Source organism: Gastrolobium bilobum, unplaced genomic scaffold (assembly GCF_033153095.1).
Source record: "Gastrolobium bilobum isolate Gb01-03AN ecotype WA unplaced genomic scaffold, APGP_CSIRO_Gbil_v1 utg1951, whole genome shotgun sequence".
Lineage (NCBI taxonomy): Eukaryota > Viridiplantae > Streptophyta > Magnoliopsida > Fabales > Fabaceae > Gastrolobium > Gastrolobium bilobum.
In genome coordinates this window covers 384,237-406,310 of record NW_026898281.1, presented here as the reverse complement: position 1 = coordinate 406,310, position 22,074 = coordinate 384,237, and the positions used below count along the sequence as shown (strand labels likewise).

The 22,074-nt window shown below is 28.8% G+C and overlaps 3 protein-coding genes across 3 annotated transcripts; 2 read left to right on the top strand and 1 right to left on the bottom strand.

Moving 5' to 3' along the window:
* Positions 1–1,771: 1,771 nt before the first annotated feature.
* On the bottom strand, positions 1,772–3,542 carry LOC133314470 (putative xyloglucan endotransglucosylase/hydrolase protein 1). Its single transcript, XM_061515952.1, has 4 exons — positions 3,413–3,542; positions 2,553–2,653; positions 2,245–2,441; positions 1,772–2,135 (listed from the first exon to the last, which is right to left on the bottom strand). The coding sequence occupies exons 1-4, from the start codon at positions 3,540–3,542 to the stop codon at positions 1,772–1,774; spliced, it is 792 nt and encodes a 263-aa protein (XP_061371936.1).
* Positions 3,543–11,225: 7,683 nt separating this feature from the next.
* On the top strand, positions 11,226–11,843 carry LOC133314452 (wall-associated receptor kinase-like 15). The gene has a single exon (XM_061515928.1). It carries the CDS (start codon positions 11,226–11,228, stop codon positions 11,841–11,843), a length of 618 nt encoding a protein of 205 aa, XP_061371912.1.
* An 8,061-nt stretch (positions 11,844–19,904) lies between these two features.
* On the top strand, positions 19,905–20,522 carry LOC133314453 (wall-associated receptor kinase-like 15). Its single transcript, XM_061515929.1, has one exon. It carries the CDS (start codon positions 19,905–19,907, stop codon positions 20,520–20,522), a length of 618 nt encoding a protein of 205 aa, XP_061371913.1.
* The last annotated feature ends 1,552 nt before the right edge of the window (positions 20,523–22,074 follow it).

Below are 22,074 nucleotides of genomic sequence, written 5' to 3'. Positions count from 1 at the left end.
ATGGTTAAATAGTAATAGTCTTCAGTAGAGGCAATGGGTTTTCATTGGCAATGTGTTGTCATACGACTCTTATTTTTATTAATTCTTCAATGATATAGCAATCGTAATATGTGCCAAAATAAATGACATAGTTCAAATAGGCAATTCGAATAGAATAAAGTAATTGAGTTTGCATTTGATACACGTTTGAGAGAATCTCTCATTTCCATAGTAGAACTAATTTCTTTTGATATTCAACGCAATCAGAACTGATCTAAACGATAAAACAATTGTAAACAGAAAAAAGAAAAATCTGGAATGAATGAGAATAGTAAAAAAGTTCCTCACTGGTCATACAAACTAAACGACGGATTGGAACAGCTGGGGAAAAGTAGAGAATCATCAGATTCGTTTCAGAAAAGCCATGTGTTGTGATTTTGCTAAAAAAATAATTAAAAATGACGGTAGTCTTGTGATTTTGCTAAAAAAATAATTAAAAATGACGGTAGTATAGTGATACTAATGTTACCTATGTTGCACAGACACGGTACGTTAATTTTAAAAAATATTAAATTTTGATACGTTATGATACGTTTTGATATTATATAATATTTTTAATTTATGTAGTGTATATTATATTTAGTATTCAAGAATTGAACAAAAAAAATCTAAACTTATAATATTCATCAATTTTACAAAGAAACATATTATATCCCAAATGTTTATATTAAACTCAATAAAATCGTAATCGTAATATAACGAATCTAATAATTGAAACTCAAAATGCAACGTAACATAACTTTTGAATTTTTTTTTTGAGTCCTTACAACGAGTATTGAAATGTCGAAAAGTATCGGATACGACACGTTAAAATTTTTCAAATGTCAGTGATTCATAGAGTGTTAATGATAATACAAAAAAAAGGGCTTAGATACGTTTATTAACAACAATCGATTTTCCACGAGACATAATAAAAGGATTGATTTAGGGATGAGAGATATGGATGATTTGCTTGAAGTGATATGTTCAAATCTCAATGTTCTCGTCATATAAAAAACATATATTAAATAATTATATAATGATGAATGTTGTAAAATATGTTAATTGAAACCCCATTGAATAATATACAAAGCTTGATGACTTTTATATTTAAAAAAAAAAAAAAAAAAATTTGATGACTTCCTCCGAATATTAGTCTCGTTAAAATTCAATTTCATATAAACTTATAATGGCTAGACAGCAGTTATTGTAATATGGAAAGCCTATCCCATAGATAGGAACAGGACAAGGTCGACACAAATTTTCACCCTTCAAAGCCAGCTAAGCTGATGAAATAGCCAGGAAGTTTCTCACACTGTGTGAACCATTTAATTCTGTATTGTCCTATAAAATTTGATAAAGCAAAATTTCTCTAAAAACTATATTTGCACATTCTTTATACCTCTCTCATCTAACCGCTTTTTATTAGTAGAAATTGCATAGCAGTCTTTAAAAAAGCAATGGTTCGATTTTCAAGGTGAGGTGCAAAGATTGTGCAAAGCTAAGGTGGGAAGTAATTTGAGCTGATTTTATTTTATCAATTTGTTAATCAATTTTCGCGTTCAAAAACTAATTGAACTAACCACTTGTGAAGCATTGAAAGAGATAGAAAAGAGATTTTCAGTCCCAACTAGGGATAATATTTTTTCTTTCATTTATTTCAAGTATATGAAAAGGACCCCAAATTAATCAAACTATACTGTATTATTCTACATGTCTCTCGACATTGCACGTGTATTATTCTACATGTCTCTCAACCTTGACACTCAGGACTCTGAATTTTAGTACAATAATCATAATTCAAATACTTCTTTCGCACATTGTTGTAGGCCTGTTGTTGAAGAGGGTTTAGTTTTTGATACTTGTCAGCATTCCACCAATACTTAGAGGAATAACATTCTTGGTCATATGTGTTCTGTGTTTGGCACGCATTGTTGATTCCAAATCCTTTGTAGTGTGCTTCAAAGGGTGCATCACTCCATTTCACTGGAAGTCCACCAGATGCCCATGTGCTTGTCCAAATTGTTGCCATAATCCTCAATGTCTGTGTTGGGAAGCTCCCTCCTTTACTTGTGGTGTTCTTGAACACCCTGATAGGTGTGTCGTCCACAAAAAATCTGCAAGATTTCATTTCAATATTAGGAAAAGCTATATCCTAATTACACGTCAAAGAAGTTTTATTAGGCAAGGAAAAGAGAATAGAATAGTTATTGTATTGATATGTACACTATTTGTTGTTGGTTCCAGAGAAGGGTGTAATTATGAAAATCTGCAGTGGGATCAAACCAAAGAATGATCCGTTGCTCCCTGCCACCTTGCCCTTTTGTATATATGTTTGTGTGTAATAAATAAGGTCGTTGCTTATTACTACCCAAGAATTCAAAGTCAATTTCATCTCTAGTTGCTCCGCTATCTGAGATGAACTGCAATATATATACATAGACAAGAGCATATATTAAGGAAATTGATGTTATAAAAGAATCTGAGCACATGCATATGCAGAATTACAAGTATATATAGTTAAGAAAAAGTACATAGAAAGTTGTGATCACTGTCGTGGAATCCTTCTGTGGCAACTTAATCCTAATGTTAAACCATCCAGAACCATATTTCTGCGAGGACTGAAAACCACAACCTGACAAAAAAAAAAACTATATATTAAAAAGAAATTCAAGATTGTTAATGGTTAATTGTGTTTATTCTTAATAACTATCACCTTTAAATGTTATTCAGTAAAATCACATGCGTACGTACATCCGCGGACCCAGTAAGGGGCAGATGTCCGCAAGTGCGGACATCAAAAATTGTGATTTTAGTTTTTATTTTTTTAGTAGGTTTTATTTGTCTCTTAATTTAATATTTATATTAAGAATAAATATTCTTTTAAGTCCTTAACAAAAAAATATGGTCTCCACTTTAGTTTCTTGTAAAAAAAATTAATCTCGAAATTCCTAAGAAATTTAAAGTGGATCAATTTAGTTAAACTTATGGTTCCTTACAAATTCAAAAAAGACCCACATTAGTCACTTAGAAAGACTAAAATGTGTCTACTTTGAATTCCATAGGGACCAGGTCACTAATTTTTTTTTGTAAGAGACTAAAGTGGAAACCGAATTTTTTGTTAGGGACCAAAACGAATATTTACTCTTATATTAGTTAGCAATGTAGCAACTTATTTTTTTTTTGTAAAGCATTAATGTAGATTGTCTTCACACAAAATTTTTTTTGCCCCTATCACTAAACGTGCGGACATAAAAAAATTTTGTTGGGTCCGCCACTGCGTACGTATAAATAAGTAACCACGTATCAAGTGCAAAATAATTTTTTGTATATGTATATATTATATGCATATGTACGTATTATTTGTGCTTTTTCAAGAGGATGAGAAATCTACCCGAATGTTGGTCTAAGGTTAGCTGAACTTCCCTGCTTTGGTTGAGAAGCCGTATATTTTCTTGCCCCCATAGAGGAGCATAGTTTTGCTCAAAAGGAACATTATCATCCTGAGTACCATTGACGTGCATATGCAATGAAGTGAGAAGGGAAAAAAACAAAAGAAACGATAGACAAGAATCCATGAAGAAAATGATCCAAAATGAGAAGGTTAAGGCTTATTATGAGGTTTCTCTTGGTGTTGTGGTTGGGGGTTTATATATTGTTAAGGTTATGATTGAACCGAATAAATGTATGCATGGTTGAATGGTTTAATGGTAGTCAAAAGCAAAAATAACGTATGTAAATTTAATATTTAATTATTATTATTTTTAAAAAAAATACTATATTAATATGAATAATAATGTTGTAACAATGAAGTGTTAAATAGATTCAAAGAAAGTTAAAAAGTAATACATTGTTTTATAATATTTTATATAACAATATGAATGCAATTTGTTTTATATAAATTTATTTAAAAATATATAACATTATATAAATATGAAATATATATATTCAAAAGAAAATATGTACATATAAAGTTTTTATGGGAAAAAGAATTCTTATGTTGTAGGAGAGTTCTCTTCTCATGTTAGTGGGAGTTCATTTTGCGTGTAATAATTTTTTTTATTTTTTATGTGTGAGCCCCACCATAAATTTGAGTGTGTATGAAACTTCCCTCCTCTCCAATAACATGAGAAAAGCATTACCCAAAGTTTATGCATAGACATGGGATTGGCCATGCATCGATTCAACGTGTGTAATATATTAAAGTCCCCAACATAAAGTTAAGATTCTCGAATGCTTATGCACTTGTTGGTCCCTTTGCCATAATGTAAATAGCAACATTCTTGCGTGCATAGATTAAATGCGTACTGAAACCTCACAATTTTTTATTTAATAGATGAAATTTTCTCATTTACTTCACCTACATGTTCATTTCAACTTTTTGTCCATCCATTCATTTATGAACTTGTGTGATACGTGAGGCTTTTGTCTGCTTGAAAGTATAATTCCTGTTTTTTCAAATTGTTTCTTCAACTACATTAATAAGACACTTAAAAAAAGAAAGAAAAAAGCTATAGCATGACATTTTATTTACTAAACATATATGCATTACCATATCATCAAAGAAATAAAATAGTCATTGTAAGAGTTAAATTTGTTTTAGTATTATGACAATGCATGATTGAGTAATATTTTATGCTGATGATAAATTAAAATTAAAATCTTATCGTTTGACAAGCAACTAACACCCATTTACAGAAATATCATCCCATATACACTTCGTTTTTTCTATTTGTAAACCAAATGGAAGAAGTACATTAAGAAAAGTAAAGAAACATCACGTAATTTTCCACCCTCAAACATGCACAATATAGCATGGGCCACGTAGAGATGATTGTAAGTAGGCTTGGAAATACTGGTAAAAGATTAGTGGATGATGATGAACATTTCACAAATTTTTTCTATCTTTTTATACCATAATATCTGATTCAATGTTAGGTTTGTTGGGATCGCGAGTATAACTTGAGAATATCACAGTATTAGGATATAGGCATTTTTTATTGCCGGCATATGTAACGCTTTTATTTATTTTCTTTTAGCGTTGTATTTTTTTTATTTGCGTATTTATTTAAAGTGAAAATTATATTTTAAAAAATTAAAATTCAAGTTGTAATCACTATTGGAGAAAATAAGTAATTAAATGTTTACACATTTATAATTTTTTATATAGATATTTATTTTCTTGTACCATCGATTTAACAAATTAATTTTTGCTGCAACTAGCAGGTATGAAAATGGGTCAAGTGAGATTAAATTTTATCTTAAATAGGCTTAACCTGTTTTAAAATACAAAACTTAATTTTAAACACCACTGCACACACTCACGCACATCTGAGGAAGAATCTTTTGACTCCAATGTAAGATTAAGAAATTTTACTTTGCATTTTAGCCATTGATTTTCGTTATTTAACATATATGGTTTAGTTGAAATCAATAATTAATTAATTGATAAACTTAATAAATTACAATTGTTAAATTGATGAAAATCAACGACTGAGATAAGAAGTAAGACTTTTAATTTTACACCGGAGTGAAAAAAAATCTCTCATAATTAATTAATTTGTACTTGGAAATTGGATTCTTTACGCATCCCAAATTCTCCATTTACCTTCTTTTCCATTGCGTTAACATCCTTACATATAGCAAAAGAATCACATCACAATATGTATCATTTTCCCCCTTTTTAAAGTTTCTTTATTTTAATTTCCAAAAAAAAAAACAAAAAAGTTTCTTTATTTTCATAAAGTTGGTTTTTTCATTTTTTACATTACACAATGTTTCAAAAAACACAATCAGTTTAGGACACTGGTTGATATACTGCCTTCTTTATCGTCACTCATACCTGGTTCATACTATATAACTTGTCATTCTGGATTATGTTGGTTCATATTGTTTTAGAGCTTTGATTTTCTTATATTGTATGAGAATCATTTTCTTATATTGTGACTCATCTAGTGGTGAGTCTCATATTTATTTATAAAAAACAAAATTACACAAAAATCGAATGGTCATAAAACAAAAAAAAACACTTCTCATGCAACATGAGAAGTGTTTTTTCCATTATTTTATCAATGTTATGTTTATTTGATAGGATTAATAAAAGAAAATCTCAAATATAATTTTATATATCTTTGTTCTGGCATGTTTTATATTTTTAAAAATAGTATTGTGCTACGCAACATTTTAGATATTTAATATTGTAATTCTTTCTTATTTTTGAGGTTTTTCATCGAGATAATTTGTACTGCGAAAGATTTTATGAATAAATATTAATTACAAGATGATTTTTATTAAGAGAATTCCAATGTTTTTTTAGTGAAATACTTTAAATAGCCCAGTTTTAATTTATATTTTATTGAATAATTTTAAATATAATTTAAGAACTTGCAGCTAAAATATTATATTTTTATTGGATTGAGTATAATAATTTCAAAGTACATAAGAATTTCTCATTTAATAAAATAAAAGAAGGAAAAAGTGTTTGTCATTTTAAATGACATAAAATTATGTCATTTTAAGAGAGATAGACACAAGAAAATATTTTTTTATTTAAAATTTAAATTAAAAAAAATCATCCACTTTCTCTCCCATGATTTTCATTCCTTATGTATATCTCTCTCTTAAAATGACATAACTTATGTCATTTAAAATGACAAACATCAAACTCATAAAAGAAACTTGTGTTATTATTTAATTTATTTATATTTTTCATCGGTTGTCCAAATTCTTGTATATAGATTACAACAATAAAATGAGAAATTACGAAATAAAATGATTTACATCACACTTAAAAAAATAAAGCAAGTAAAACACTTATATAGTACAAATAAAGACAAGTTAATTAATTCTACCAAAAAAAAGACAAGTTAATTAAAAATTGTCCTTTATTTTTATCCTTATAATCTTGAAAACTAAATTATTCATTTTGGATTTTATTTAAACAGAAAAAAATTAAACTGATAAATTGAATTATAAAAGAAATTTAAAAAATTTAAACTATCATTTTTTTTTATTTTTTTTTTGCTTGATCTTCGGCTTCGGTTCTACTAATTGTTTAAAATTCATTCAAATGGTTTGCCTAACAAGCTGGCCCGTCATTTAAAAATCGAGCAGATCATAATTGGGCTTTCTTATAACTTTTGTTGGTCTCCTCCTGTAAAAAAGAGTAGGCCCATGGGGCTAAGCCCAAATGTGATAGCTTTGCTTAGTGCTGAGTAGAAGGAAGGGTTATGGTTTTGTTATGTTTGACGAATGATAAGGATTCAGCTGCGAAGAGCATTCGGAATGCGATGATTAGATGGAACAATGCTTCGGCTTAACCACTGAGACACAATTACAAGTATTTATCATTCTTTTTTTTCTTCAAATTATTGCTCGTGATTGAATAGATTCATATTGTACTTTAGTTATTCTGAGATTTCAATTGCATAGATAATTCTACTTTGACGAATTGAGCTAAAAAATAAAACATAGACTAAGTAGCTGTAATACGCTGCGTGTGATGAATGGGTATGAATGAATTGTACTGGAAGCTATTTTTTGAAGTTGCACACACATAATATATCAAGTCCACAAGTTAAAATTCAATTTCCACTCTGGCATCCAGAGCCATTTATTTTTCTTCATACCATTAAATTACAATCTTAATTAACAATGGTAGGAGAGAGAAAAGGTGAAAGTCAGTTAAAATTATAATTAAAAAAAAAGAATAGGTAAAATAGATATGAAAAAAAAATTGATATAATATCTTATCCCATAAATAAAAAGCGGAATTGGTATTGTCCATTTTTAAAATGAAAGCATGATCATAATTGATAATATCGAGAACTCAATCTTTTATCAAATTATTGTTCATCTTTCTTATTTACGGACTTGTATAAAAATAAAATTAAGAAAAAAAAATATTCAAAAATTATTAATATACCTAGAATTTTTAGATGATTTTTTTTTTGGTAAAATAAATATGTAAAAAAAGTAGGGATACATCTTATCCCTATATTTTAAGTGATAAATAATTTTTATTCAGGCACACCTAAAAGAATTGGTGAAAACGGGTTTGATTCATATCTTTAAAATCAATTGCAGATCAGCCCAGCTGACATATTCCCATTAGATACGAAGTATCATTTGAGCTTTGGATTAAATTTTATATTTTTGTGCTAACCTTTTTAGCATCTTTGGTTCCTCTGGAAAGTGAAACTCAAATATTTGGGTTATATACACGAATGTATAAATAAAAAGAAGAAAAAACAAAATTATGGGTAGATCCTTCAGTGGATTACAGACTGACAGGTGGTCTATTAATATTCATCTTAAAGACTATAAGACATTGCTAATTAATATTTGTTGATTATGCACCATTAAAGTTCTCAGTAACCAGGTATGGCCACATCTTCAACACGTGAACCAAAACACTACTTAGCAAAAACTTTAAAGCCCTAATATTCATTTTAGAAACTCAAGTTGTTTGTACGTTACCACTATCATTGTACCCATAATATGTTTATTGATTAGGAGCTACTTTTGGAAATGGGATCACCTCAAAGAAGCAAGTGGTACCCCATAGTGCGTCTGGTGAGCCATTTTACTCAAAATACTCATACTCATAATCATAATTGACTTAATATTTTATATGACACTGAGCAAGTGATTAACTTTTAAGGTTTTTTAATTAAATTCTGAACCAAAGTTGTGCGCTGGTTGTTTAACAAATGTCCGTGAAAGGTACATGGTATAATACCGACTAGATTTAATTCCTCTTTTACTTTTTCTTTTGTTTGAACTGAAAAAATGAAACTTATAATTTTTATCCTTCCTAGTTCCAACCACTCTTTTTATGAGATATATGTCATATGATTCTCCACTTAATACGATGTAAATCCCGAACAATGTAATATTTATATGTTCTTAAACTACGAAGTATAAACACTTTATGAGATGATTATGTTCGAGTCAAACTGCTTTTGATAATTTATGCCAAATATGATACTATATTTCGAAATAGTACATATTAAATTATATCGCATTAATTTGTGTCAGTCAGTGGCTGTGTGGTGTTAGTGTTGTGTATTGCATTCTTGTGTCAGTGGCTGTGTCATGTTAGTATTTTATATTGCTTTTGTGTGTAAACGTGGCTGTGTTACGTTGGTGTTCATATTAATTAAATTGAGAGTGAATTCTCTGGTATTAAAAAATATATATATGATATAATTATTTGAGAAATTATAATCATATAAAATAAATTAATAATAACAAAAGAGAAGAGAAAAATTATTAAAATAAATAATTACAAAATTATGACTGTTAATTTACATTTGTAATATTGTGATTTTTTCCCATCATGATATTATGTTTTTTTAACATGATCCATCTCCAATTAAATCTCATGTACATGTCGATTAGTCTTCAATTTCATTCTAAACAATATGACATGTTGGGTTTCAATTTCCAAATAATTAATTCCTCCGAAGTACCAGTCACTAGTGTCTTTAGACAATTTTTTACAATGGACGAAAGGCATGCGACCTTTTATTTTATTTTTAAACAAAGGTACCTGATGTTAAAGCTAGGTCAACTTGTCAGGCCGGTTTAACCAAAAATTCCATTACCAATTGATTCATAATAGTCAATTCACTCGTTAAATATATGATCTGATATCGAAATTGGTATATCAACTCTTAATTGATGGGAGTGTGTATAAAAAAAAATAAAAATTGAACTCTTCTGTTAACTGAATTGCACTTCACTTAAAAGAATTTTTTATTTAAAATAATTTATGAACCTAATTGAATTTTTTAAAAAATTAATTTTTGAACTTATTTTTTTTATTCTCTTTTCTTCTTCTTTTTTATTTATTTTTTTCTCTTTATTTTTCTTCTCTTGAATAGAAAGGTATGCAACCTTTTATCGAGTCCGGCTATTATGCGATTTTTTATTTTAAAAAAATCAGTTCATGAATTGAACTGGTTTTAACTATGGTTATTTTAAAAAATAATTTTTTAAATATAAATTTTAATAAAACATTCTTTATTAATTTTTTCAATCCCTAAAATAATGTAATTTTGAAGTTGATGAAAATAATTTTATTTCAAGTTGACGGAAAAATGATAAACCCTTTATTTCTATACTATTTCTTTACTTTTTTATTTTTTCTCTTATGTGTTTTTCTTTCCTTTTTGTCGTTATTTTCACTTTCTTTTTTCTTTTTCTTTTTAATTGTTTGTTATTTTTTTAAATTCTAGTATCATTTATATTTTTTTAATTGTTTTCAATTTTTTTTTTCTCAATCTTTTCTCAATTGTTTTTTATTTTTCTTATTTGGGTTCATTTGCTACTAACCCAACTAGTTTGTAATAAATGTGTTCTTAATGAACTAAATTGATTTTGTTTAAATTAGTTAATGAACTGAACTAATTTATTTGTTATTCTGCTCTCTCTTTTTATTATAAACAATGCTTCACTTATCATATTCAATCATTGTGCAAATCTTTATACAAGTTATACAATTGATAAGCCCAAGATATTTTGACATGTTATTGTATCTGACCCAATTTATTGGATTACAATTCTTCAGTTGTTGTATCAGTTCAAAACTTATTCAGAACTAATTTTGAATCGGTTAATTAGTTCTAAATTGGTTCGAAAAAATAAATCACTTTAAATTTTTGAACTTAATTATTTTTGCCAGTTGAATTCGGTACATCCCTGTAGATTTGTTTTAAGTGGTATTATATGGGCCACAGTTCGTGTTCTAGTCACAACTATATATGTTTATTATTATATTTTTATTATTATATTCATTTCATATTTATATATATACCTGATGTAAGTAATCAATTACATCAAAGACCCATACAAGTCTAATAACATTGTTTTACACAATTAATGGTGTAATAGTAAAAGTACATTCAGATAACTTTAGGGTTTTATAGAAACTTTTGTTTAGCGCATAAACTCAACATGTTAGAAAATTATTCATTTATCTTCACTCATTAACTTCTTATTAAAAGACTCTAGAATTCAGTCCACTCATTAACTCATTTTTCTTTAACAAGTGATGAGTGGATTACTTATTATATCTATAGCATGAGAAATGCTATGACGTGAGAAAAGAGAAGCCGATCATAAATAGGCCACATTGTTGTGCAATCCTTACTTGCTAATCAAGGGATAAAAAACATTTCCTTGTTTCTATCATTCGAGTAAAGATGGTAGCCCTTCTACTCTTTCTACTAACTACTCTTGTAATCAATGCATCAGCCCTTAGTACTTGTCCGGATTGTGGTGACTCTGCAGTTCCATACCCACTCAGCACGAACGATGACTGTGGAGATTCAAGGTACAGAGTTTATTGCAACGATGGCAACTTAGAGTTCTTGTCAGCAACAAGTTCTTACTATAAGATCCTTAGAATTGACCCGAGTGTTAACAAACTTGTCATTAGTCCACCCCTTATATTGAAAGACACTTGTTATTCTTCTGATCTCTCTGGGGGAGGATTCTTGCTTGATGAAAGCTTACCCTTTAATATATCTAAACACAATACAGTTATGTTGTTTAATTGTTCTGATAATATCCTTCAATCTCCTCTGAACTGTTCTTCAAACAGCATCTGTAGGCAGTTTGAGAAAGAAGTGGAGGAGGGAAGGGGGTGTATGGGCACCCTTTGCTGTCATTACTTGAAAGACTCTTCCATGAATTCCCATAAGATCAGGGTCAGGGTTGGGAGTTGCACTGCTTACACTTCTTTGGTGGATTTCAAGCCTGATGACCCTCTTGATTCTTGGAATTATGGGATTGAGCTGCAATGGATGCCTCCTAATTGAATATAAGATGCATAGTTTATTGTGTCATATTGGCAACATCAGGCTCCCTTTTACGCGTTACTATGCTTTTGTGCAATAATAGTGTGAGTTTGTTGCTTTTGAAGCTTTCCCATGTTAAAAGAGCATATCACATTGTCAATTAAGTGTATGCTCTTGTTTGCAAATCGCCGTTTGTTTTATGCTATGTTGTATTATGTTCCTTAGTTTTGCTTTTGGTTATTATGTATTCCGAGTTTGCTTGTTTGCTTGATTCTAGTTCTTCTTATTTGAATAAGCATAGATTTTCTCTTGTTTCTTGTTCTATTTCCAATTATAACATAAATTGTTCATTAGATCGTATTTCTTGTTACATTGACACTGTAACACGCGTTTTAGTATTTAATCATCCATCGCAAATCATAATCTGCGTCAATAAAGAGAACACTCGGCGCCTTGAAAATACAGAAATACGACGGCTAAAGTTAAAAAAAAAGAGCTTAAAAAAAAATTAAAAGTTGTTTGAAAATTACATAAAAATTTTAGCTTAAAAATTATTTAAACACATATTTTAATAAAATTATCTTTCTCTCTATCTTTATCACTCTTCATTTAAAAAAAACACATAATTCAAGAAAAACAGATAAGAGCTTAAAAAAAGCTTCTCCTAGTAGCTTTTAGTTTTCAGCTTTTTTTTCTTCGCTATAAAAAAAGAGCTTTTTGTTATAAGAGTTTTTTCCAAAATCTGTTTGGCCTAACTTATACTTATAAATAGCTTCTAACTTAAAAAATTTGCGTATTTATTTAAAGCGAAAATTATATTTTAAAAAAATTAAAATTCAAGTTGTAATCACTATCGGAGAAAATAAGTAATTAAATGTTTACACATTTATAATTTTTGATATAGATATTATTTTCTTGTACCATTGATTTAACAAATTAATTTTTGCTGCAACTAGCAGGTATGAAAATGGGTCAAGTGTAGGGGTGCTAAACGAGCCAGGGGCCTTTGGCTCGGCTCGTGAAGACCTGAGCTTACATGTCTAAAATTGATTGTTAGACCCAGGCTTGGACTTGTATAAAAGCTCGTTTAATAAAAAGGCATCAGGCTCCAATTCAAAAGCTCGGCCTTAGAGCCTCTCAGGCTTGCCTAATATTTTTATTTTATTTTTATATTTTTTATACTACTTGTGATAGCATTCTCTCTCTTCTCAATTCATTTCATCCCATTTTATTAATTAAATAGACTTTTTGAATGATTTTATTTTATATTATGTTATTTGGATATACATTAAATTTATGAATATTTATGAAATTACTAGTGCTGTTGATTGTAGATTTTGTTTGGGTAAATTTTTGTTGTCTTATTTTTTTAAAACAGGCTAACAGGTTAAATCAGGCTTTTATTTTTTGTAAATGATATTATATTCGTAACAAGTAACAGGCTAAGGCCAGTCTGACACATTTGAACACAGGCTCAGCCCGTTAAGACCAAAGCTCGGCTCGGCTCGTTAACACCCCTAGTCAAGTGAGATTAAATTTTATCTTAAATAGGCTTAACCTGATTTTAAAATACAAAACTTAATTTTAACCACCACTGCACGCACTCATGCACATGTGAGGAAGAATCTTTTGACTCCAAGATAAGATTAAGAAATCTTTGCATTTTAGCCATTGATTTTCGTTATTTAACATATATGGTTTAGTTGAAATCAATAATTAATTAATTGATATAACTTAATAAATTACAATTGCTAAATTGATAAAAATCAACGACTGAGATGAGAAGTAAGACTTCTTACTTTTACACCGGAGTCAAAAAAACCTTTCATAATTAATTAATTTGTACTTGGAAATTGGATTCTTTACGCATCCCAAATTCTCCATTTACCTTCTTTTCCATTGCGTTAACATCCTTACATATAGCAAAACAATCACATCACAATATGTATTATTTTCCCCCTTTTTAAAGTTTCTTTATTTTAATTTCCAAAAAAAAAAGTTTCTTTATTTTCATAAAGTTGGCTTTTTCATTTTTTACATTACACAATGTTTCAAAAAACATAATCAGTTTAGGACACTGGTTGATATATTGGCTTCTTCTATCGTCACTCATACCTGGTTCATACTATATAACTTGTCATTCTGGATTATGTTGGTTTGTATTGTTTTAGAGCTTTGATTTTCTTATATTGTATGAGAATTATTTTCTTATATTGTAACTCATCTAGTGAGTCTCATATTTATTTAAAAAAATTTTTTTGCATAAAAATCGAATGGTCATAAAATAAAAAAAACACTTCTCATGCAACATGAGAAGTGTTTTTCCCATTATTTTATCAATGTTATGTTTATTTGATAGGATTAATAAAAGAAAATCTCAAATATATTTTTATATATCTTTGTTCTGGCATGTTTTATATTTTTAAAAATAATATTGTGCTACGCCACATTTTAGATATTTAATATTGTAATTCTTTCTTATTTGTGAGGTTTTTCATCGAGATAATTTGTACTGCAAAAGATTTTATGAATAAATATTAATTACAAGATGATTTTTATGAAGAGAATTCCAATGTTTTTTTAGTGAAATACTTAAATAGCCCAGTTTTATTTTAAATTTTATTGAATAATTTTAAATCTAATTTAAGAACTTGTAGCTAAAATATTATATTTTTATTGGATTGAGTATAATAATTTCAAAGTACATAAGAATTTCTCATTTAATAAAATAAAAGAAGGAAAAAGTGTTTGTCATTTTAAATTACATAAAGTTATGTCATTTTAAAAGAGAGATAGACACAAGAAAATATTTTTTTATTTAAAATTTAAATTAAAAAAAATCATCCACCTTCTCTCCCATGATTTTTATTCCTTATGTCTATCTATCTCTTAAAATGACATAACTTATGTCATTTAAAATGACAAACATCAAATCCATAAAAGAAACTTGTGTTATTATTTAATTTATTTTTATTTTTCATCGGTTGTCCAAATTCTTGTATATAGATTACAACAATAAAATGAGAAATTACGAAATAAAATGATTTACATCACACTTAAAAAAATAAAGCAAGTAAAACACTTATATAGTATAAATAAAGACAAGTTAATTAATTCTACCAAAAAAAAGACAAGTTAATTAAAAATTGTCCTTTATTTTTATCCTTATAATCTTGAAAACTAAATTATTCATTTTAGATTTTATTTAAACAGAAAAAAATTAAACTGATATATTGAATTATAAAATAAATTTAAAAAATTTAAACTATCATTTTTATTTTTATTTTTTGCTTGATCTTCGGTTCTACTAATTGTTTAAAATTCATTCAAATGGATTGCCTAACAAGCTGGCCCGTCATTTAAAAATCGAGCAGATCATAATTGGGCTTTCTTATAACTTTTGTTGGTCTCCTCCTGTAAAAAAGAGTAGGCCCATGGGGCTAAGCCCAAATGTGATAGCTTTGCTTAGTGCTGAGTAGAAGGAAGGGTTATGGTTTTTTTATGTTTGACGAATGATAAGGATTCAGCAGCGAAGAGCATTCGGAATGCGATGATTAGAAGGAACAATGCTTCCGTTTAACCACTGAGACACAATTACAAGTATTTATCATTCTTTTTTTTCTTCAAATTATTGCTCGTGATTGAATAGATTCATATTGTACTTTAGTTATTCTGAGATTTCAATTTCATAGATAATTCTACTTTGACGAATTGAGCTAAAAAATAAAACATAGACTAAGTAGCTGTAATACGCTGCGTGTGATGAATGGGTATGAATGAATTGTACTGGAAGCTATTTTTTGAAGTTGCACACACATAATATATCAAGTCCACAAGTTAAAATTCAATTTCCACTCTGGCATCCAGAGCCATTTATTTTTCTTCATACCATTAAATTACAATCTTAATTAACAATGGTAGGAGAGAGAAAAGGTGAAAGTCAGTTAAAATTATAATTAAAAAAAAAAGAATAGGTAAAATAGATATGAAAAAAAAATTGATATAATATCTTATCCAATAAATAAAAAGCGGAATTGGTATTGTCCATTTTTAAAATGAAAGCATGATCATAATTGATAATATCGAGAACTCAATCTTTTATCAAATTATTGTTCATCTTTCTTATTTACGTACTTGTATAAAAATAAAATTAAGAAAAAAAAATATTCTAAAAAATATTACTATACCTAGAATTTTTAGATGATTTTTTTTTTTTGGTAAAATAAATATGTAAAAAAAGTAGGGATACATCTTATCCCTATATTTTAAGTGATAAATAATTTTTATTCAGGCACACCTAAAAGAATAGGTGAAAACGGGTTTGATTCATATCTTTAAAATCAATTGCAGATCAGCCCAGCTGACATATTCCCATTTGATACGAAGTATCATTTGAGCTTTGGATTAAATTTTATATTTTTGTGCTAACCTTTTTAGCATCATTGGCTCCTCTGGAAAGTGAAACTCAAATATTTGGGTTATATACACGAATGTATAAATAAAAAGAAGGAAAAACAAAATTATGGGTAGATCCTTCAGTGGATTATAGACTGACAGGTGGTCTATTAATATTCATCTTAAAGACTATAAGACATTGCTAATTAATATTTGTTGATTATGCACCATTAAAGCTCTCAGTAACCAGGTATGGCCACATCTTCAACACGTGAACCAAAACACTACTTAGCAAAAACTTTAGAGCCCTAATATTCATTTTAGAAACTCAAGTTGTTTGTACGTTACCACTATCATTGTACCCATAATATGTTTATAGATTAGGAGCCACTTTTGGAAATGGGATCACCTCAAAGAAGCAAGTGGTACCCCATAGTGCGTCTGGTGAGCCATTTTACTCAAAATACTCATACTCATAATCATAATTGACGTAATATTTTATATGACACTGAGCAAGTGATTAACTTTTAAGGTTTTTTAATTAAATTCTGAACCAAAGTTGTGCGCTGGTTGTTTAACAAATGTCCGTGAAAGATACATGGTATAATACCGACTAGATTTAATTCCTCTTTTACTTTTTCTTTTGTTTGAACTGAAAAAATGAAACTTATAATTTTTATCCTTCCTAGTTCCAACCACTCTTTTTATGAGATATATGTCATATGATTCTCCACTTAATACATGTAAATCCCGAACAATGTAAGATTTATATGTTCTTAAACTACGAAGTATAAACACTTTATGAGATGATTATGTTCGAGTCAAACTGCTTTTGATAATTTATGCCAAATATGATACTATATTTCGAAATAGTACATATTAAATTATATCGCATTAATTTGTGTCAGTCAGTGGCTGTGTGGTGTTAGTGTTGTGTATTGCATTCTTGTGTCAGTGGCTGTGTCATGTTAGTATTTTATTTGCTTTTGTGTGTAAACGTGGCAGTGTTACGTTGGTGTTCATATTAATTAAATTGTGAGTGAATCCTCTCGTATTAAAAAATATATATATGATATGATTATTTGAAAAATTATAATCATATAAAAATAAATTAATGATAATAATGTTAAGAACTTTGAGCTCATCACCAAAAAGTTAGCTCAAAGAGTGGGAGTGTCCAAGACCTTATAAACCAACACGCCCCCTCGCCCGAGAGCCCATTGGGCTTGAAGGGTGGACAACATACAAGCCCACCTACATGTGGAAATTTCACTACAAAGAAAGTGGGAGGAAAGTGGGAGGCGGTGAGATTTCGAACGCTCTGATACCATGTTAAGAACCTTGAGGTCACCACCCAAAAGCTAGCTCGAAGGGTGGGAGTGCCCAAGGCCTTGTAAACCTCACATTAGTTACTCATACAACCAATGTGGGATTATGTTTCTCAACAAATAAAAGAAGAAGAAAAAATTATTGAAATAAATAATTATAAAATTATCATCGTTAATTTATATTTGTATTATTGTGATTTTTTCACATCTTCGTATTATGTTTTTTTTAAGATGATCCATCTCCAATTAAATCTCATGTACATGTCGATTAGTCTTCAATTTCATTGTAAACAATATGACATGTTGGGTTTCAATTTCCAAATAATTAATTCCTCCAAAGTACCAGTCACTAGTGTCTTTAGACAATTTTTTACAATGGACGAAAGGCATGCGACCTTTTATTTTTTTTAAACAAAGGTAACTGATATTAAAGCTAGGTCAACTTGTCAGGCCGGTTTAACCAGAAATTCCATTACCAATTGATTCATAATAGTCAATTCACTCGTTAAATATATGATCTGATATCGAAATTGGTATATCAGCTCTTAATTGATGGGAGTGTGTAAAATAAAATAAAAATTGAACTCTGCTGTTAACTGAATTGTATTTCACTTAAAAAATGTAAAAAAAAAAAAAAAACAATTTATGAACCTAATTGATTTTTAAAAAATTAATTTTTGAACATATTGTTTTTGTCTTTATTTGTCTTCTCTTGAATCGAAAGGTATGCAACCTTTTATCGAGTCCAGGTATCATGCGATCTTTTATTTTAAAAAAATCACTTCGTGAATTGAACGGGTCTCAACTCTAGGTATTTTAAAAAAAAAATTATTATATGAATTTTATCAAAATATTTTTTATTAATTTTTTCAATTCTCAAAATAACGTAATTTTGAAGTTGCTGGAGATAATTTTATCCCGAGTTGACAAAAAAATGATAAACCCTTTATTTAATACTAATTTCTTTAATTTTTTATTTTTACTTCCTTTTTTCTCTTATGTGTTTTTCTCTCTTATTTATCTTTTTTTTCACTTTATTTTATTTTATTTTTCATTTTAATTGTTTGTTGTTTTTTTAAATTTCTAGTATCATTTAATTTCTTTAGTTTTTTTTTTAATTTTTATCATTTTTTGTCAATTTTTTCGTACTTTTATTTATGTCACTAACCCCAACAAGTTTGTGATAAATATATTGTTGATGAACCGAATTTATTTTTTTTAAATCACTTAATGAACTGAACTGATTTTTTTGTTATTCTACTCATTTTTTTTTATCATAAACATTGCTTTACTTATCATTTAATCATTATGCAAAATCTTTATACAAATTATACCATTGATAAGCCAAAGATATTTTGACATGTTATTGTATCTGATCCAATTTATTGGATTACAATTCTTCAGTTATTATTGAACCAGTTCACGACTCATTCAGAACTAATTTTGAATTGGTTCGAAAAAATAAATCACTTTAATTTTTCGAACTGAATTATTTTTGCTAGTTCAATTCGGTTCGGTGAATAAAACCGAACCAAATTCAACTCTGCACATACTTGTATATTGGTTTGAAGTGGTATTAAATGGGCCACAGTTTGTGTTCTAATCACAACTATATATGTTTATTATAATATTTTTATTATTATATTCATTTCATATTTTTATATATACCTGATGGAAGTAATCAATTACATCAAAGACCCGTATGCAAGTCTAATAATATTGTTTTACACAATTAATGGTGTAATAGTAAAAGTACATTCAGATAACTTTATTATAGAAACTTTTGTTTAGCGCATAAACTCTTGAACATGTTAGAAAATTATTCATTTATCTTCACTCGATAACTTCTTAATCTTCACTCGATAACTTCTTATTAAAAGACTCTAGAATTCAGTCCCTACCATTTTCATCCGCATCTATTAATATTAGAGATATGATATAAACCTCACAAACCCAAAACAGAAATTTGCCTCATTGGGTATCATAAATGGGAAATCATTTTCGAGATGTTAGTAAATTATGAAAAAATGGTCATATTATTTGATCATAACCACTCATTTAAAAATCATACATTTCTCTCTCTCTTATCCTATCGTCAATGAGTGGTTATGATCAAATAATATGAACACCTGACTACTTTTTTACATGAGAGGATCCAAATTCATAGGAAATAACTTTAAGATATTGAATTTCATGGCATCTTTTTTTTTTAACAAGTGATGAGTCGATCACTTATTATATTTATAGCATGAGAAATGCTAAAGAGAAGCCGATCATAAATAGGCCACATTGTTGTGCAATCCTTACTTGCTAATCAAGGGATAAAAAACATTTCCTTGTTTCTATCATTCGAGTAAAGATGGTAGCCCTTCTACTCTTTCTACTAACTACTCTTGTAATCAATGCATCAGCCCTTAGTACTTGTCCGGATTGTGGTGACTCTGCAGTTCCATACCCACTCAGCACGAACGATGACTGTGGAGATTCAAGGTACAGAGTTTATTGCAACAATGGCAACTTAGAGTTCTTGTCAGCAACAAGTTCTTACTATAAGATCCTTAGAATTGACCCGAGTGTTAACAAACTTGTCATTAGCCCACCCCTTATATTGAAAGACACTTGTTATTCTTCTGATCTCTCTGGGGGAGGATTCTTGCTTGATGAAAGCTTACCCTTTAATATATCTAAACACAATACAGTTATGTTGTTTAATTGTTCTGCTAATATCCTTCAATCTCCTCTGAACTGTTCTTCAAACAGCATTTGTAGGCAGTTTGAGAAAGAAGTGGAGGAGGGAAGGGGGTGTATGGGCACCCTTTGCTGTCATTACTTGAAAGACTCTTCCATGAATTCCCATAAGATCAGGGTCAGGGTTGGGAGTTGCACTGCTTACACTTCTTTGGTGGATTTCAAGCCTGATGACCCTCTTGATTCTTGGAATTATGGGATTGAGCTGCAATGGATGCCTCCTAATTGAATATAAGATGCATAGTTTATTGTGTCATATTGTCAACATCAGGCTCCCTTTTACGCGTTACTATGCTTTTGTGCAATAATAGTGTGAGTTTGTTGCTTTTGAAGCTTTCCCATGTTAAAAGAGCATATCACATTGTCAATTAAGTGTATGCTCTTGTTTGCAAATCGCCGTTTGTTTTATGCTATGTTGTATTATGTTCCTTAGTTTTGCTTTTGGTTATTATGTATTCCGAGTTTGCTTGTTTGCTTGATTCTAGTTCTTCTTATTTGAATAAGCATAGATTTTCTCTTGTTTCTTGTTCTATTTCCAATTATAACATAAACTGTTCATTAGATCGTATTTCTTGTTACATTGACACTGTAACATGCGTTTTAGTATTTAATCATCCATCGCAAATCATAATCTGCGTCAATAAAGAGAACACTCGGCGCCTTGAAAATACAGAAATACGACGGCTAAAGTTAAAAAAAAAGAGCTTAAAAAAAATTAAAAGTTGTTTGAAAATTACATAAAAATTTTAGCTTAAAAATTATTTAAAAACACATATTTTAATAAAATTATCTTTCTCTCTATCTTTATCACTCTTCATTTAAAAAAAGCACATAATTCAAGAAAAACAGATAAGAGCTTAAAAAAAGCTTCTCCTAGTAGCTTTTAGTTTTCAGCTTTTTTTTCTTCGCTATAAAAAAAGAGCTTTTTGTTATAAGAGTTTTTTCCAAAATCTGTTTGGCCTAACTTATACTTATAAATAGCTTCTAACTTAAAAAAGAGAAGATATAAACAAACAAGCACTAAGTACTAACGATTTAAATGAAGTGCCCAATGCGGTGGCGTGGCATAAGAGCAACCCTCTTGTACACAAAAAAAAAATGAATGTGTTTGTTTGGGCCTTCTACTTCGTGAAAATTTGGTTGCTGCTGTACTTCTATTCTCATAAGCATGTTTTGTAATTTTCTTTTAGTTTGGGCTATTAATGGGGTAGTGGGGCTATAGACTGCGCACTGAAGATTATGGGCTACACGTTTGTATATTGCCCTAATCACCAGAAGTTTGCATTTGAACGATGTATTTGGGGCTCCGGGTATGAAATTCACCTGTTTACTGATTACACTTTCAAGAGAAGCCTAGTGCCTCTTAAAAATATTAATCGAAATGATTTTAGCATGATGACATCAGAAAGCCACTCTAACATTTTATTGATGTTTGAAATGTAAAAATAAAAATAAAAATATCTGATATATCCTGTATGTAAAAATTGAGAAATGAGAAATAATTTAATTTATAAAATTACATGAGTTTCAATTATTTAGATTTCGAAATATTATCAACTGTTGTGAAAATTTAATTTAATTTTCAATAGAGATTATTTTATTCTTATTAACTTTTTCATTTTCCTTATATATCTGATAATTTAGGCTATTAAAAAGATAAAAATGTGCAATGATAAAAATAAAATCGATTATATTTTAAAGAATCCCAAACATAAAAATTAATTTTTAAATCAATTCAATTTTAACTTTTTACAATAAGTTCCAAACAAAAGATTTCATTT

What these genes read in the sequence shown, in the direction of transcription:
- LOC133314470 (XM_061515952.1), bottom strand. Translation starts at nt 3,542, where the DNA reads ATGCACGTCAATGGTACTCAGGATGATAATGTTCCTTTTGAGCAAAAC. An exon ending in CAGTGATCACAACTTTCTAT is followed by an intron (nt 2,442 to 2,552) that starts GTACTTTTTCTT and finishes TATATATTGCAG; the next exon opens with TTCATCTCAGATAGCGGAGC. An exon ending in TGGAACCAACAACAAATAGT is followed by an intron (nt 2,136 to 2,244) that starts GTACATATCAAT and finishes GAAATCTTGCAG; the next exon opens with ATTTTTTGTGGACGACACAC.
- LOC133314452 (XM_061515928.1), top strand. Translation starts at nt 11,226, where the DNA reads ATGGTAGCCCTTCTACTCTTTCTACTAACTACTCTTGTAATCAATGCA.
- LOC133314453 (XM_061515929.1), top strand. Translation starts at nt 19,905, where the DNA reads ATGGTAGCCCTTCTACTCTTTCTACTAACTACTCTTGTAATCAATGCA.